General features: G+C 41.7%; 1 protein-coding gene across 4 annotated transcripts in view; it reads left to right on the top strand.

Moving 5' to 3' along the window:
* The window catches only part of DLG3 (discs large MAGUK scaffold protein 3), a 54,466-nt gene that overhangs the window by 10,203 nt on the left and 24,977 nt on the right, over positions 1-19,286 (top strand). For all 4 annotated transcript variants that reach the window (XM_044911784.1, XM_044911783.1, XM_044911785.1 and 1 more), the window contains one exon: positions 18,310-18,424. In XM_044911784.1, coding sequence (XP_044767719.1) covers positions 18,310-18,424 — 115 coding nt within the window. The remainder of the gene's footprint in view (positions 1-18,309; positions 18,425-19,286) is intronic.

The raw sequence follows: 19,286 nt of genomic DNA, 5'->3' as shown, positions 1-19,286 counted from the left end.
TCTGTTCTCAAACTCTCTCTTTTCCAGCACTGCGCCCCCAACTACTCTGCGCCCTCCCCGGACTCCCTCCGCCTCAAGCCCCCAGCCCCGTGTGGTGCGCACAGCTCGGGAGCCCCTCCTGAGAGCCCCCCTCTCGGCCCCAGGGGAGCGCCGCCCGGGGCTGAGCGCCGGCTCTCCCGCCACTGGGCCCTGTGTGGCCCTCACCTCTTTGCCATCACCTCTCCCCACTCACGAACTGTGCCCCTTTTCGCCCCGGGACCTCTGCCCTCCCCGCAGCCTCCTGCCCGGCGGCCGCAGCGTCCCCGCAGCTCCCTAATCCCTTTCCTCCGAGGAATTTTCTTACCGTCCCCCTCCCCCACACGCATTAATCCGCCAAACCTGGCTACCTCTGGGAACCCCCGAGCCTGGCTTGGTAGTCTCAGGACCCCACCCCCAGCCCCGCTTTTGTTTGCGAGGGTTTTCACACCGCTCCCGACTTCTTTCGCCTCCCCCTCCTCGTTGTAAGCCCGGCCTTTGTCCCTTGGGGCTGCAGCGCCTGGACTCCTTGGACACCTAGGCCCCGTGGGCCGGTTACTAAGGGGGAGGAAGGGACCTCTCCCGGGCAGGTGCTCTGGTTCCGTGATGAGAAGGGGAGAGGCTGGGAGCCCTGTCGCCGAGCTGTGAGGGATCGGAAGCGCCTACCTTTGTCCTTTCCGCACCCCCCCTCCCCGCCCCGGTTCAGTGCCTCAAGGCGAGGGCCTGAAGGGGAAGGAGAGAGGGGCCTGCCACCTTCTGCTCTAGGCCTCTGTGATGGGGGCAGAAGTGTGGGGAGGTGACGAACAGGAGAACTTGTTGGTCTGTGGTCAAGGGAAAGAGGGATGCAAATGGATACTTTGAGTCATTTCTCTCCATGTTTGGTGTTCAGTTAATGACAAGAAACACACCTTAGGGTTGTTGGTTGGTTGGTTGGTTGGTTGGTTTTCTTATTTCTGCGTGTGCGCTTTGCTTCTCAGTGGAGAGCTATCCATCTGATTTTTATTAGCAACCAGTATTTATCATGTCATGCCCACAACTTAGACAACTGTAGGTTCTGCAAAGAAAATGGTTTCTCTTGCATATTTGGGTGTGTGTGTGTGTGTGTAGGAGAAATTGATGTGTTTCTTTCAGTTTTGCTCTGTGATGTTCCATGGGCACATGGAAACAATACTGTGAATTTATTTGGTGGTAGTATGTTGGAAACTGGTGACTACATATTTCTATCAGTTTTATTGGGAGAATGTAACCGGTTTGCCGAAAAAGCTGCAAGTTGTCCAGGATAAAGGGATTCCTTCCTGCCAACGTGTATTGCTCTCTGAGCGTATTTCTGAGAGTTTCTAATGTATGTTGAGGTGCTGTCTTAACATTAGGTCTCTGTACCACTGGCTAAACAAAGCCTTTCTTAGGATTTAATTGAACCAGTGTTGGCAAGGCTCTGCCACTCCAGTGTTAACTTCTTTATTCGCTTTGGTAAATCCAGCAGGGCCCCAACATGCAAAAAGCTTTTTTTGTTGTTGTTCTTTTCGAAAATGGACCCTCAGAGACAGGTCCAGAGGGACTGTCGAGCATTCAGTATTGGGCTCTGAATTTTCTTTGATAAAGTGATAGCTTTTAAAAATAAGGACTCCATGTTGATCATTTGATGAATATATTAAATACTGTTCTTTGGAAAATTGTATTACATGGCCATTTACAAAATGAATAATCCAAATATATGTCTGTTGGCCAAAATGGCAGAGACTTTGCATGTTTCGGACCACGTTAAGTGTTCATTGTTTGTATTATTTTCACATAGAATGTGGGACCTGGAAAGGTTTGCCTACTCCAACCCGTCTTTGTGCAAACCGAAACAGTGACAGGAGAGCAAGGACATGATTTGCCTAAGGTCATGAAGGGAAAGTTGCCAGGGGTCAGCAATTGGTTTAGGTCTGAGGTCCACCAGTTGGGACAAACCATGCTTGGGCATACCTGAGAGACCTAAGACCTAGTTGGAGTGCAGGAACAACAGGAAAAGAACTGGGGAAATAAAGAGAGACTAGGGAAAGAAAGATGTATGGGCAGGGGTAGATTAGAGTGAGCTCCGTAGTGGCCACTGAGCTCCATTGCCAAGCCAGTGCAGTCTTTGGCTAGATACCATTTAGCATGAGAGCTTAAAAAATAGCTTTGACTAATTAGAACAATCAGAGTAAGAATAATTTTTCCTTGTTTTTAATGGCTTAATTGAGATATAATTCATTTACCATACAATGCACCCATTTAGGTGTACAATTCATTGGCTTTTAGTGTATCCACAGCGTTGTATATCCAGCATCGCAGTCAATTTTAGAACAGGTTCATTACCCCTCCCCTTTTAATACATAGAGAGGGTTTAAGCATTGGAAGGGTGTTAAGTGTAGGACAGTTGCTTCCCCGTGTATCTCCCCTGGGCACTTAGGGGCTGGATGGCAGCTTGATGGGAATGCTTTAATCTTGGGATTCTTTCATATATCTGGTTTATTCAGTGTGCGTTAAACACATGATGAAGATAGAAACCATGTCTATCTAGTTGAACTTTGTATTGTGCCTAGCATGGGTGCTTTACAAGAATTTTTATGATGAAGCTTTGGAAAATATTAAAATAGAAATAGAAGTGCTAAATGATAAGGTACCACAGTGAGAGATGCTATTTAATAGTTTCACTCTTGATTGCCCCAAACTGTTGTGGACACAGCAATCCTACCTATTAGCTAAAAATAGCATGATGTTCTTGGGCATGTATAATCCTGCTCAAAACGCAAATTGAAAATTTAAACAACTGGCTCTTGGCAAAGGCTCTCGCCCAATCTATTCTAAAATGAAAAATATTTTTCTGTGATTTGTGAAATTGCTCCACCAAGGGAAGTATGGGCTTCATGTTATAACATTTTAATTTAGGAACTATCTCCTACATTTTTCCCCCTAGTTACTTTGTTTTCAGCCTCTGTTTATAAGCTGAACTAGTATTTTTCTGGAAAGCCCTTTTGTTTTTAGAGTAAAACCTGAGCCCCAAATCAGGAGGTGAGCCAGAAATTGGTCACTAAGGTAGCTAAACTGGGAATTGATATCTTATGACCAGAAATTTTCACATGGCATGTAAATCTGGACAGGCAAGGGGGGAAAAGAGTTAAGAGAGTATCTGTTTTCCATACTTACTTTGAAGTGCTGAATAAGCACACTTTCACCATGGAAATGCCTTTAGGTAAGGCCTTCATGAAAGAATTAAGGATCAGTGATGATAATAACTTGAAAGCATAAAAGTAGCATTTTTCCCATGACATTCAGGAACCATCCCATCTCCCCCTGTTGGAGAATTGAAGATGTAACCATAGCTGTTACCCTATCAGTGTGATCTCTCTTGAGAGCACAGAGGTGAAGGTTTACCAAGACAAAGAATTCAACTCCTGAAACTCCTTTTGCTATCCTAAAAGAAGACTAATATAGGGAAGGCAGAAAATGAAGTCCTGTTAACAGCATTTCTGCACTGAATAGTTTAAAGGCAACTCATTTTGTATTCATGCTTGTGTCCCCCCCCCCCCCATAGACTAGAGCCTGTTCCATGGTTTGTTCTACTGAATTAGTGAGTATCTCTATATGCTCCAGATGGTTTTGTAAGCATCCATCTTCAGGATAGCCCTGTGGGATAGATGGTATCCTCCCCAATTTGGAGGATGAGGAAGGTGAGGGTCAGAGAGGTTGAGTGACTTGCTCAAGGTTCCACAGCCAGTAAAGAGCAGAATCAAAGTTTGAAGTCTGATTTCCTGAGAACTTCAGGTCCAGGGCTTTTGCCTCTAGGCCACAACTACCTCCCATCACAGCAGAGAAGCTGTGAGCCCCCTCTTTCTACCCAGATACATCTAGACACAGAAAAAGATAATGCTCTGAGACTCTCCAGGTGCCAGGAGCTGTTAACAAATGGGGTAAAACCAACTGCCAAATGTCAGCTTTTTAGTCTTGATGGCCCCAAACTTCTGTACCAAAGGAGGAAGTAACCAGGGAGTAGAGGGGCTGCTGGAAGCCTGAGGGAGACCTACAGATTCCTACAAAAAGAAAGTGGGCTTTGGAAGACTACTATAGAATGATAATGTGGGGGAACCCAGGAGGAACAAAAAGATGGGAGCTGGTTTGCTTTGACATAGTAGCAAATGTGTGCAGGCTTAAGAATATTAATTCAGTAAGTAGGCATTTCTCATTTCTTCAAGTGAAATGGAGTATTTGTCATTCATTTTTTTATGACCTTGTAGTTCACTCATTTAAGGGTACAATTCAGTAGTGTTCAGAATATTCACATCAATTCAGTCAATTTTAGAACATTTTCACCAACCCAGAAAGAAAACTGTACCCTTTAGGTGTAACCACCCCCCTGCCCCAACTCCCCATCCCCTTGAGTACTAGGCAACCACTAATCTACTTCCTTTCTCTTAATGGATTTGCCTATTCTGGACATTTCATATAGATGGATTCATATAATTGTGGTCTTTTGTGACTGGCTACTTTCACTTAACATAGTGTTTTCAAGGTTCATCCGTGTTGTAGCATGTACCAGGACTTCATTTCTGTTTCTGGCTGAATAATATTCTGTTACATGCATACAACATATTTTGTTTATCCATTCATTAGTTGACAGATATTGGGTTGTTTCCACTTTGAGTCTATTATGAATAATGCTCTATGAGCATCCATATGCAAAGGTTTGCATGGACATGTGTTTCCATTTCTTTTGGGTATGTATACTTACTGGATCATATGGCAACTCTATGTTGAACCTTTTGAGGAATGGCTAGGCTGTTTTCCGTAGCAGCTACACCAACCTCACATTCCCAGCAGTGAGGGTTCCACTTTCTCTCTATCCTCACCAACCCTTGTTAGTGTCAGTCTTTTTGGTTCTAGCCATCCTGGTGAGTCTGAAATAATATTCTGGGGTTTTCATTTGCATTCCCCCAGCGGCTAGTGACATTGAGCATCTTTTCATGTGCTTATTGTTTCCTATTCATTTTTGCTTTGCTCCATCCCCTGATTTGATTCTCACCCTATTTCTTTTCTAAATTGACTCGAGACCAGAGCAGGACAACTATGTTATTACTCAGATGATCAGAGGGAACCAGGAGGATAAGGGACTACCTTTCACTCTTATCACTGAGGGCTAGAGGGGCTGAAGCCTTGGGTGTAGATAATTTTAGCTAGGAATGCTGACCTGATAAAAGTGATAGGGCCCACCCCCCCCCAAAAAAACCAGAAAAAAACCACAGCTTATTCACATACCCAACAATTCACTCATTTAAAGCATACAGTTCAGTGTTTTTTAGAATGTTCAGACTGCTGCAACTGTCACCACAATTAAGTTTAGAACATTTTCCTCACCCCTAAAAGGAGCCCTGTCCCATTAGCAGTCACTCCCCATTTCCTCCAACTTCTCCCCTCCCCTAGCCCTAGGCAACCACTAATCTACTTTCTGTTTCTATAAAGTTACTTTATCTGGCAGGTTCATATAAATGGAATCATACCATATGTAGTCTTTTGTGTCTGCCTTCTTTCATTTAGCATAATGTTCTCTAGGTTCATCCATGTTGTAGCATGTATCAGTACTTCGTTCCTTTTTTATGGATGAATAATATTCCATCCTGTGGCTTTATCACATTTTGTTCCTGTATTCATCAGCTTATGAACATTTGAGTTGTTTCTGCCTTTTGACTATTACGAATACTCCTGTGAACAGTCATAGATGAGTTTTTGTGTGGTCATGTTTTCAACTCTCTTGGAGATGTATACATACACACACATACACACACATCCCTAGGAATGGAATTGCTGGGTCATAAGGTAACTTAACATTTAACATTTTGGAGGAACTGCCAAACTTTTTCCCAAAGTGGCTGCACCCTTTTACCTTTTAGGCCAGCCCTGAAGTTTGTAAACTTAGGAGAGAAACTTAGAAGAGAAAAAAATGTTAGCTTTCTTTCCAGTTTTGCCTACTGGGCTGAACTTTATATACAGATATGTGTGTTTGTGCTGGGGGTTTTCTATCTCCCATGTAGCCCAGGGACATGGTAGCTGGAGTTGGCAAAGCATTCTGCACCTAGCTAGGCAGGTGCTTTCTTTTCCTTGTTAGATGGTTTGAGACAAAATCCTATAAAACATCAGTTTTTTGAGACGCCTGGGTGGCTCAGTCGGTTAAGCGTCTGCCTTCTGCTCAGGTCATGATCCCAGGGTCCTGGGATCGAGTCCCACATGGGCTCCTTGTTCGGCGGGGAGCCTGCTTCTCCCTCTGCCTGCCACTCCCCCTGCTTGTGAGCGCTCTCTCTCTCTGACAAATAAATAATAAAAATTTTTAAAAACAAAAAACATCAGTTTTCCTGATAGGATAGAATGGCTATAATAATATATAGGAATGAGAAGGAATTATTTATTTAGTTATAGCTCTTTGAGATTTCCTTTTAATTCAGTGTATTGCTTGTTGAAATCTTGACCCTGTTATTTACACTGTTGATTTATTTAAAGCTTTAGCCTTATATTCTGTAATAGGGAAATTGTTTTGTTTTAAAGAGAAATAGGAGAAGTAGAATAATTTGGGCCTGTCATTGTTACTGAAAAAATACAGGTTTTGCTTCCTTATGTTAAGAATATATATATAAATAATGTGTATATATATGTATAAAAATATACACATATATTTTGTGTGTGTGTGTGTGTGTATGTATAAATGCTAAGTCATTAAATCCTATGGGAATCATGTTGGAGGAGGAGCCAAGGCCCTGGGTTCTAGTTCTTACTTTATCTTTTTGTGGGGGAGGGGCGGGGGGGGAGAGAGAGAGAGAGAGAATCTTTCCTGAGCATGGAGCCTGACATGGGGCTCGATCTCACAACCCTGAGATCATGACCTGAGCTGAAATCAAGAGTTGGACTCTTAACCGACTGAACCCACCCGGGTGTCCTAGTTCTCACTTTATTTTTAAGTTAGCTGAATGATCTGATGCTAGTCAATCTCTTTGAGCCTCAATTTTCTGATCTGTAAAATAAGGGGACTGTGCAAAATGATCTCTAATGTTTCTTCTACCTCAAATTTTGTGTCAGATAAATGGAATTGAGTTGAAAATTCAATTTACATTTCTATTTGTACCTAGACTGTTATTGAATCACAAAGTCTTGAGCTAATAACCGTCTTGCTTTAATAAGGGTCTTGTCTTCCCCTCTTCTTTCCTGTGATAAGGCTTTCATTCTCTTGAAATGGATCTTTGTTGGGGCGCCTGGGTGGCTCAGTCCTTAAGCGTCTGCCTTCGGCTCAGGTCATGATCTCAGGGTCCTGGGATCGAGCCCCACATCAGGCTCCCTGCTCAGTGGGAAGCCTGCTTCTCCCTCTCCCACTTCCCCTGCTTGTGTTCCCTCTCTTGCTGTCTCTCTCTCTGTCAAATAAATAAATAAAATCTTTTTTAAAAAAGAGAAATGGATCTTTGTTTACTTTTCATTGAATTTGGATATCTTTAAAAAAGCAAAGGCCATAGAAATTTGGGGATTTTTCCACTTGATGAAATTAAGTGATAAAAATATAAATAGACCAAAAGAAGAAAACTAATATGTTTTGTATAAATATGTACATTAAGGGTCTGGTTTACATACATATTCTTCAGATTTTCACAAGGGAGGAAGAATTTTGCAAATCTTGCGTTAAATTCCAGATTCGATTTTTTTTTTTTTTTTTTTAAGATTTATTTAGGGATGCCTGGGTGGCTCAGTTGGTTAAGCAACTGCCTGCGGGTCAGGTCATGATCCCAGGGTCCTGGGATCGAGCCCCGCATCGGGCTCCCTGCTCTGCGGGGAAGCCTGCTTCTCCCTCTGCCTGCCGCTCCCCCTGCTTGTGCTCTCTCTCTTTGTCAAATAAATAAAATCTTTTTTTAAAAAAATAAAGATTTATTTATTTTAGAGAGAGAGAGTGCGTGGGTGCATGTGCACACACGCGAGTGGGGCGGGGAGGGCCAGAGGGAGAGAATCTTCAAGCCGACTTCCTGCTGCGCACGCTGAGCACGGAGCCCGATGCATGGGGCTTGATCCCATGACCATGAGATCATGACCTGAGCAGAAACCAAGAGTCAGACGCTTAACCTTAACCACCGAACCACCCAGGTGCCCCCAGACTAGATTATTAAGAGTTGTTTTGTAAACACTCAGAAAAAAAATGGTGAGCACAGGAACCAGTATTGGTTTACCAGGTTCAAACAAGTCATGTCAGACTTGCCAAATTGCCTTGAGGGGACAGGGTTACTGGACTGGTAGGTCAGGGAAATATGGTAGATGTGGCAAGGCTTCTCTGGATAAGATGGTGAGGTGATAATAGTGATAATATGTCTAAGGGGATTTGTCTGCAACTGATTGATCAATCCCAAAGGAAAATGATGAATGAGCCAGGAGCAGTGTGGAGGGGAGTTTCTAGTGGTTGTGTGTGTCCTGGCTTTGTCCTTGGGCCTGTCCTATTCAGTCTGCCTCCCCACTCTCCTCAAATTATATTTATTTTTGTATTGCATTTAGATTTATAGCAAATTGGAAAATACAGAAAAATACAAAGTAAAAAAAAATCAAATCTCCTGTAAAACTACCTCTAGAAATAACCAGTTTGTGTCTGTATGTGTATGTATGTGTTGGGTGTTATTTCCCTCCAAACTTTTATATATCATATAATATGTATGTATCTCTTTCAAGACTAGAATCATTGATTTAAGCAGGTTGTATCCTTGCTTTTAACTTGCCGTATGTCATGAATATCTTACTAAAATGGTTTTTAATAGTTAAATAATATTTCATCATGTGTGTGCCATAATTCATGTGACTATTCCCTTTTTGGTGGACATTAGGTTGTTTCCAATTTTTTATCTTATAAATAACACTGATGGATATCCTTGTATGAGGCTTTTTGTGAATCTGATATTGCTTCTTCAGAATGAATTCCTTGGTGTGGAGTTATTGGTCCAAAGGGTATGAACATGTTTAAGACTTGATATATTTTGCCAAATTGGTCTCCACCTCCACCAACAGTATAGAGGGTGTGTAGTTTGAGATCTTGCTAACATGGAGCATTATTTTTTTTAAATCTCTGCAAATTTGATAGGTAAAAAATGTTATTTCACTCATTTTAATTTTTATTTCTTTTTTTTAATAACAATTGAATGTGTGTGTGCGTGTATATGTTCACTGGTCATTTTGTGTGTGTGTGAATTGCTTGTTCATACCTTTTCTCCATTTCCCTATTGAGGTGTGTTCATAAATTCTTATTGATGTGTAAAAGCTTAAATGTAGTTAGAATATTAATTCTTTGTCATGTATATTACAAAGATTTTTCCCAGTTTGTAGTTTGCTTTTTTATTTTATTTTGATGTACAGATATTTTATGTTTTTATGTAGTCTATCAGTGTTTTCTTTTGTACCTTTAACAAGTAAATGTTCGCTTTTGTTTTATTCTAGTTATTTAATGTTATTGTTTTCACACTTAAAACCTTAACCTGCCTGGAATTTATGATGTAAGGTAGGATAGTACCTTATTTGTGCTCCAGATGTTTAATGAATTACCTCAGTACCATTTATTAAATATAAATAATCCATCATTTCCCTACTGTTTTGAAGTGCCACCTTTATTACACACACACACACACACACACACAATTTGGATTTTGGTATCTTACTCTGTTCTGTAATATTTTACTCTGGGATTATCAGTTACTGAAAAATGACCACAGACGACCACAGTAACAGGAAGTCTTTCTCTAGGTCCCATTTTTCTGGGTTCCTCCCACGGAAACTTGATTCAAAAGATTCCGTTGATACCCCAGTAAAGATTGTCAGTGGATTTGTGATCCTGTCAGAGTGACTACAGAGTGAAGAACATTTGACTCTAGACTCTCAATTGACCTGGTAAAATGTAGAAATCAGTTACATTAACATTAACTCAAGTTAGTAAGCTTAATCATAAAATGTTTTGTTTCAATCACTGTGTTGCAGCATCTCTGTTAAGTGGAAAAGATTGTTATGAACAAGATTGCCCGCTATCTTGAGAGCAGGGAAAGGTATATTTTGTCTTCATTCTCATGTTTTCTGGATGAGGTGTTTTGTCTTGGGGTGGTTCTTATATACAGTTTGGATTATGGGTTGAAGGAGCTAAAGGCTTTGTTAATCCTGCATTTGAATATACTATATGAAGCTCCTTTGAAACAGAGAAAAGGTCCTAGTTGAGGCTTTTACCCTAATCTGCTGGGTCATCTGGGATAGGTGAGAAGGACCAATGGCAAAGTCCTGTGAATAACTTTTTCTTTGCTTGATGTGAGGTCAAAGCGTTTATCATTCTACTCATTTAAGACCAGGCGGCTGAATGTAATGAAACCTTTATATACTATAGCACTTTTGCTCAGTAGCTCTTCTTGCATCCTCACTAAGCTCTTTGGGGGAAAGAAACATCCAGTCAACAGGGATAAACTGGAATCTTTTATGGCATGCTGATCTGTTTTATTTCCAGTATCAGGATGCTATCCAGAACCCTGGCCATGTGTGTGTATGGCTGAGGAAGCACATTGTGGCAATGTAGGAACCAGAACAATGACACTGAGGTTTCTGTTTTGGGTTAGTCATGGTTCCGAGCCCATTGTTCTAAAAGTAGACCTGAAATTATTTTTCTTCGAGCAATATTTGCTCATATTGAGACCTGTTTGCCACTTTTCTGCCCTCTCACATAGCCTTAAGACATTTTTTTTTTTTTTTTTTTTGCAATTTCTACCCATTGATTTGGTATTATTTTTTGACCCAGAGAACTTAAGATTATTTGCAGATGTGAAGATTTCCCTCTTCTGGCTCATATTTAAAAATTAAAATTAGATTAGCCCTAGGTTTGATTCCTTATGGGCCTCATTGATTTGGTCATAAAATCATAATTATGTCAAAATTAGAAGGGACCTGAGGAACTGTCTCGTTTTAGAGGTCTTAGATTCTTTAAATAGTAGACCCTATAATTAAAAACTAACCCAACTAATTATTATTAATATTATCATATTATTTTATTTGTGATTCCTAGAAATATGCTCTTTGGCTATTTATATACTTACCTCCACACCAACAGGTATCTTCTTGATGGACTTATTTTACTTTCAGCTCCATCCATTTTTTTCCTTTCCTCCCCTCCCTCCCTCCCTCCCTCCCTCCCTCTCTCTCTCTTTCTTTCTTTCTTTCTTTCTCTCTGTTTCTTTCTTTCTTTCTTCTTTAAGGATCACCTCCATCCATTTCTTTTGAAAACATGAGCTATATTATTGGGACAGATGCTTGTAATTTAGACACATCCTGAGGGTCTGCGCTCCAAAGGCAACTATAGAAACCTAAAACACTATTCATACACATCAAAATCTGTGACTGTCTCATGAGGTTGTCACTTCATTTCCACCACAGTTCTGTACATTTTCACAGTGGGTGATTCCCTTGAGCTCAGTGCAGCTCAGCTAATGGCAAACAAGAGCTGTATGAGTTTGAGATTTGAACACCTGTACTTCTGTAAGAACAAATGAGCCTTTGGGCAGCTATTGACTTATTTGGAGTTTCTAGCTAATCAATACACGTGCAGTTATCCAGCCCCGTCTTCCCTGCTCAGTATTTGTACAGGGACTCAAGGTCAGGAAGTTACACTTCTTTTGTACTTTGTGTCTTCCTGTTGTTGCTACCTGTTGAAATCTGTGTGTCTGAAGTCTGTCATTCAGTTGTTTCCCTGGCTTTGTTGTCATTTCCAAATTTGATAGGCATGGCTTTTATTTTATTTTGTAGCGTTTCCTTTTTTGTATCTTCACTCAAAGCATTGGTAGTCTATACCACGTGAAGAATAAGTACCCTTTGTTGCTACCATTTGTTTCCTGTCTCTACATTTTCCTACCCGTAATCAAGGCCCAAATAAATTTTCTGTCGGTTAAGAAACTGAGCCCCTTTCAGCTTTTCCAAATTAATGACAAGTGTCATTTTCTATCCAGAAAAGACAGTTTTTTTAGAGTTGGGGGGGGGGGCAGAGGGAGAAGGAGAGTGAGAATCTTAAGCAGGCGCCCTGCCCGGCATGGAGCCCTACACAGGGCTTATCATGACCTGAGCTGAAATCAAGAGCTGGAAGCTTAACTGACTGAGCCACCCAGGTGCCCCCTGAGAAAACAGTTTTGTCATTAGGAAGGTAGATGGGTTTGAGAGCAAAGTTTTATTAGAGGGGAGATGGGTTTGGAGGCTTGGATGTGTGTCCAGTTCATATTAGTGAACATTGTAGTTTCGGTCCTCTTTGATGCTTTATTAGGCTATTAGGTAGATCTTGAAACCTCTGACATGTCAGTGTTTTGCATAAATGGTTTGTGGTTTTGTTGGTCAGTTTTTAGCATTTTGGGGTGGGTAGGAGGGGAAAGTTTTGTATTTTTTCTTAATTAGTTCCTGAGGAGCCAGAACTTGAGAATTAGTGTCCAGGTTTGTCCTGTTAGATCTTTATCATGAATTAACACATTCAATAAAAGTTTGTTGACTCAACAAGGGTGCTGATTGCCAAACTTTGAGAATGAAAAAAAAACCCACATCAAGGAGCTTATAATTTTGTAAAGGAAATGACATCACCACAAATTCTGGGCACTAGGTTTTAAAAGGGAGAAGTAGTACAGCGTCTGGAAACCATGTTAGATGAAGAATACTTAAGGAAGTAATAATATTTAGCCTGGAGAAGGGATAGCTTATTTTGAGGACATGATGACTATTCTCTATTATGGCTGATATTATCCCACTTTTTCCTGGTCTTTCAGGAAAAAACTCAGAAATTGCCTTTGATCCCTTCATCCAATCAGATGTCAAATTTTACCTCTTCTAGTTCCAACATATTTCTTGATTCTTGTCCCTTTTTTTGTATTCTCAATTGCCCCCCCTGCTATGTCAGGCCTTTCAAGTCATTGTCTCTACCCGTAGAAGAGGTTCTTGGTCTCTGTTATCTTTCTCTCTGTCCTCCATTCTATATTACATTCCCAGAATAATCTTCCCCCCAAACCTAGTTCTGATTGTGTCATGTCCCTATTTAAACACTTAACAGTGGTTCCCCTAGCCTAGTAAGAAAGTCTTATCTCAAACTCTTAGAATCTGGTCCCCAACCTTCCATCACCGCCACCTTACCCTTTTCACACTCTACCTTCTATTCAGGCTTATTCAGTATTCTTGGAACCTGCTCCAGGCTTTCCCAGTTCTTTGACCTTCTTTAAACTGTTCCTTCATACTATTATGAAGAAGAGATCCATCATGTTTTAAATGTTGTTTTAAACACCAAAATTAGGACCAGCTGGCAAAAGAAATGGCCCTTAAACCAAGAATTTTCTCTTGAATAGTGTTGTCTAGTCTAATAACGAAGGAATAGAGAGCTTCCCAACATTGGACATACTTGAGCAAGAGGCTGAGTGCTGGCTGGTTTGGCTGATGTAAAAGCGGGGGCTACTTATACTAGGGGCTGTAGGGGCTAGACAGAAAGAGAAAGCGTGGTCCTCTGCTGTTAAATCTACATGTGAGGCACCAACCACACTTTATCTCCCCTCAGTAGCCCTCGTGATACACACACACACACACCCCTGCTCAAGTCATTCCTTCACTTAAAATCTTTTAATAACTTCTTTCCATCACTCTTAGGATAGTCAAGAGAAAATGAAGAGGCAAAATCAACAGTAAGGCAACAACAATGAAGTTAGAAAGAAAGCGGTGGATTGAGGAAGCAATTAGGAACAAATATCAGCAAAACTTGAGGAAACACCGGTTGTGTGCAGGGGAAAGGGGGTTTTGTTTACAGTAACAGGGAGGTCATCAAGTAGGGGGAGGCAGAGTGGTCAAGTCTAGAGGTAGATATTTCCAGAGTGTCTATAGAGCATCATATAGGTGGTAGGACAAGTCCTTTGAACCAACAACTCCACTCACAGGAGGCTGACATTTTCTGTGATTATGCAGAGGGAATATCTGAGGTTCCTCTTTGTCTTTGTCTATTCCAGATTACAGTCTTGCCTTTACTTTTGCAAAACCAAAAGGTTCATTGAAGTGTTTTTTTTCCCCAAACAAAAGATCAATCTGTCCTCAAAGGTAAATTCTGCCTCCACTTCTTCAGAAATGGAAAAGCTGCTGGAAGCTTTAGAATAGCAATTTGTCCTCAGCCTCCAGTCATAAAGGTTTCAGAAGGTTGGGGTTCAATTTGGTAGTGCCAGTCAAATGTTTTTGTGTGCATATAATTTGACCCTGCAGCTTCACTTCGGGAAATCTATTCTATAGAAATGCTCATACAAATATACAGTGCAGCATTGGTGGTAATATTAAAAATTATGAACAATTTAAATGTACATCAGTTGGGATATGACTGAATAAATTATGGTCTTTCCATAGTATGAAATACTATGCAGCTGTTAAAAAGAATGAGATATATCTCTATGTACTGACATGGCTGGGTTTCCATGACCTATTAGAGGATGAAAAAAGTAGATTTATGTGACTCTGTGTGACTTGTGAGTATATATATATGTTTATGGAAGTAAGTCTGGAAGGATACGTGCTAGAAATATTAACTGGTTATCTTTGGGTAAGTGGGATGGGGGAAGTGATACAGGAATGTCTAAAGGAAAAAGGTAAAGATTTTTTAAAATCATGTGCTACTTTTATTTTAAAAAAGTGTAAATTCATCAGCTTTCTGTACAGGCACATTGGACAGAGGCCTCTAGCGCTTTCCTTTCCTTCAGGATTTGCAACTCTATTGGCAAATTTTTTTTTTTTTTTTTGAGAGTTTTCCAACCCTCTGGCCCTACCTTCCTTTTGATACACGCTGCAGGATACTTACCTTAGCTTTTCCCTGAACTAATAGAACAAACGCAACTTTGTAAGTCAAGACCAGCAGTTTCAAACCTTATTGGACATCAGAATCACCTTGATGCTTGGTAAAAATGCAGATTCCTGGGCCTGCTCAATAGATTTTGAGTCCGTGTGTCTAGGGTTGGATCCAAAATCCTGCTCTTTCAGTGGCACCCCAGGCGGTCAATGAGAAACCCTGTTTCAGGGAATGACATCTGATTGTGCCCCCACCCCTCATTTCTCTCTCCATGATTAGCAAAGGGAACCAGGGAGCAGTGACTCACCGTGGATATCTTTGTGGGTCACAAATGGTTGGGTTCATCTGAATGGGAAAAAATGAATAAAACATAGTTTAGTAGACTTGAGAGTTAAGTAGTAAGTGGTGTTTCTTTAAAGTAGCCTATTTGAAGTGGGCCCTTTGGGTTAGAGGCTGGTCTGGTGGGCAGTGACTAGGCAGTGACCAGCCTAGGAGATGCCTTCCAGCGATGGCTTCCTTAGTTATAAGTGGAAGGGGAGGAGGGACGGTGAGGTCTTAGACTTCAGATGCTTTTTACGTGAAGCTTCTGTCCTTGGAAAATGATGCTTCTAGTATTAAGATGAGGTACTATCTATCTTAAGACTATTCTAAATGTTTTTTGTTAGATTTATTATTTTTCTTTGTTATAAACAAAGTCTGTTAATCAGATGCCCACTGTGGGTTATTAACATTACAAAAGGGTGTTTAAAAACCATATACCCAGGCGCCTGGGTGGCTCAGTTGGTTAAGCGACTGCCTTTGGCTCAGGTCATGATCCCGGAGTCTCGGGATCGAGTCCCGCATCGGGCTCCCCGCTCAGCGGGGAGTCTGCTTCTCCCTCTGACCCTCCCCTCTCTCATGCTCTCTCTCTCTCTCTCATTCTCTCTCTTAAATAAATAAATAAAATCTTAAAAAAAAAAAAAAAAAACCATATACCCCAATTACTCCCAACAGTTAACCTTGGGAATAAAAGGAAATGGTAACAGTTCTTAACTACCTTCCCAAGCCCTCAGTGAAGCTGGCAGCCATCAGTTAAATAAACCATTAGATTTATTAGTTTGAGAACAGAAGCATCAACTTGGGCACAGTTTTCTAATTTGCTCCTCATTTACCCAACAGTCATTTATTCAGAGGCTACCCTGTGCCTAGTGGACATTGGATAATTCTACAGATAAAAGCCAGAGACTGATGAGCAGTTGGAACTCTAAGGGGATCATCTGAATGGGAGAAAATGAATAAAACACAATTTAATAGTCTTGAAAACTTAGTAGCACATAGAAGACAGAACGTGGATTCCTTAAAGCAACAGCCTTGTTCTCTTTCTGTAGTCTATTTTAAGTGGGCCCTCTGGCCCAGCATTATCAACCTTGGATTAGGAGCTTTGAGGAAATAGTGGTTTGGTGGTTGTTTTTTAAAGGATTTTTTAAGAAACGTAGTTACTAAGCAACTGCCGTGACCTGCTGCTAAGTTGGAGTTCAGCGGGCAAGTCAATTCCAAAGAAGGGAATATATAAACAAGTTGCGAGAGGGGGGAAATGGCTTAGGGATAGATTTGGTATATATTTTTTCTGGGTTCAATGCGTATTTCTGCCTTCTACTTTATCTTCCCCAAGAAAGGGCTGCCTGGTCAGAAATCTCTTTGTCTCACCAACTTCTCCTGCTAGCCCGTGAGTGAGGAGGAGGACCAGAAAGGAGCCCACAAGAGGGCCCTAGTGGAGGGCTGAACCCTGGAGTAGGGCCAGTTCCCTGGGCAGGAGGAAAGGTAGACAGCCCTGCTGCTGCACTCTCGGGCGGTCCAGGGCTTCTATGACACACCGGTCGCCACCCTCTACATTTTGATCGTGACGCCTCATTGATATTGATGTGTTGCCTTGTAACCCTCAGAACGGGGACACTGTCCAGCTGCTGTCTTTTTCCCCCAACACTTAATGGGTGAGTCAGTGACTTAACCGCTTCCTGCAGGATTTCAGGGACGGGAGTGGGTAATGAGGACAAATCACCATAACACCAGTGCGTGATGAATCAAAGAACACATGAATTTAACCAGTTGGCTTCATTGGTACCAGAGTGAACAAAAATAAACTTTGTTGAGGATATTTGTGTGAGTTAAAACTCCATTCCCTCCCCTTAAGGCTTTTTAGCATTTCCCTTTATACCCAGCTGAAGGTCAGATTGCTTCGCCGAGGGAAGGGGAGTGTCAGGTGTTGGAACAGGTGTTTTGTTTTCTGTGTGTAGAATCATACAGACTAGATGGGGATGCTTCTTGCCAGCCCTCTATGGTGCATGAAAATGCTTTTGTGGAATTCTTTTCCCCCGGAAATATGTTTGTTTTTTAAAGCAGTTCTACAACCTTCAACCCCTACTATAAATTTTGTCTTCCTTTGAAATCTTGTCATAATGAGGTATGCCTATCTTCTCCCATTTCCACAGCCTGTGCTTTACATATATCCCATTTTATGCAGCAGTTACAGACCTTAAAAATTGTTGTGTGTGGGGGGAGAATAAATGTGAATATCATATTTTAAATGTACTAGGAGAATGTCACAGCAAAGCATCCCTATTTAAAAAAAAAAGCCTTTTATAATAATTGTACAGCTAGAATTAATTTTCCTCTATCAGGTTTTCTCAAGTTGGGAGTAAACGTGTAGTTGCCTTTCCAGAGTGATAAGGCTGTTTCAAGGCTGTTGTGATGGTGGTAGTGGGGTATAAAGCTGGGCATATGGACTTAACAACCCCACGGACTAGATGATTTTGGAGGAGAAAGGTGACAGCAGACTTCTCGGTTTGGGAGAATTTCTGTTTGTTAGAAGGGAAATAACTCGGGAGAGCTTTGTGATCTTCTCATCTGATTGTGAGGTTTGTTTGTTTTTACCTTTGTGTACTGGGTTCCAATCTCCCCCTCCAAAAAAAGAAAACGTCATCTAGAAACAAATCGTCTTCCTTGCCTAACAATGATATAATGGCCTCAGGTCCTTTCCAGCCCCTCCACCCTGTGTCTCAGGGCCATCTGTTCTCTGCAATCCACTTTTTTGGGAAAGTCTCCTTTCCCATCTGCTCTCCTTGGGCCTTAGTGCCTGCTCCAAAGATTTATGAAGGCTGCACTGGAACCTCTTTCCAGTTGTTTTGTTTGTTTGTTTTTGTTTTTTTAAGGATCAGTGAGATTTCAAGGCAGATAAAAGCTTTTGCCATTCAGTATGTCCGAATGTTACTCCTTTTTCAGGTGTGTTTCTTCCTTCTCTTGGTCAGTGAGTGGAAAGACGTCTGTCTGTGCTTGGAGGAGGGACTCTGCTTATCACAGCAAAGATTGACTGTGCTGGCGCCGGCTGCTTTGAAGCCCAGTGTCCTCCTGGCTCTTTGGCCACTGGCCCCCAGGCTTGGTGCAGCTCCTTGGGTTCATTCTTTTCCTTGTCTCCCTGACAGAGTACAGTCGCTTTGAATCGAAGATACATGACTTGCGAGAACAAATGATGAACAGCAGCATGAGCTCTGGGTCTGGGTCCCTCCGAACAAGTGAGAAGAGGTCTTTGTATGTCAGGTAAGTCACACTTCTGAGCACCAGGCCTTGTGCTGCGTGAGGAGAGCTCTGTGCCGACACAGCCCTTCCTGTTTAACTAGTGGGATTGGGAGCGTGTGCTCCCAGTACTAAAGCAACATTCTGCACTGTATGCTCAGGCTGTGTACTTTATGGTCAGGGTCTCTCCCTTCTGTGAGCTGGCTTCTTCCTCTTTGCTCATGAATGACTCAGTACGAGAACATTTCAGTTTGCTCTAATTGTAAAAGACTGCTGGGTGATTGTTGCTAGTCAGCATTCAAACAGCACTCAAATGTTCAGAGTACTTTGCTTGCAATCTGTGATTTGAGGGGAAAACTCGGCATCCCCCCCCTTCCACATATGCATAGTAGACATCAGCCTTTGTATCTGAGCATATCAGCTATCACTGTGTTCTGGTACAGAGTCTCTTGTAAGAGACCAAAGAACTGACAGGTTGCTGCTTCTGGGTCTTTTTTTAAAAACGGTGTTTTCTTCCTCCCTGCTGCGCCGGTCTGCTGTATCTGAATCATGGAACATGGGATGGGATGGTGTATGGTCCCCAGGAAGGGTGGGTGGAGGGAACGGATATATAGCATTGACTGTCTTGCTGCTGAAAGCTATTCTGAGATACTGAGCAAGGTTAAGCTTTTGACCCTGGAGGCACATTATAATACTTTGGCAGGTCAAAGTACAAACCTCTTGGGGAGTTGGACTGCTAAGTGAACACTATGGCCTCCTTGTAGAAGTAGGGATAGTTTTCTTCTTCCTGCCCTAGCTTCTTGGCAAACCTCCCAACAGTGTGGTGCAAGTACATTGTATCTTTCCAAGGTTAAAATCCTTAGTGTAAGAGGTGGTGAGGTAACTC

Source organism: Neomonachus schauinslandi, chromosome X (assembly GCF_002201575.2).
Source record: "Neomonachus schauinslandi chromosome X, ASM220157v2, whole genome shotgun sequence".
Taxonomy (NCBI): domain Eukaryota; kingdom Metazoa; phylum Chordata; class Mammalia; order Carnivora; family Phocidae; genus Neomonachus; species Neomonachus schauinslandi.
The sequence above is the reverse complement of the archived record's forward strand: the minus strand, read 5'-3'. Positions and strand labels throughout refer to the sequence as shown.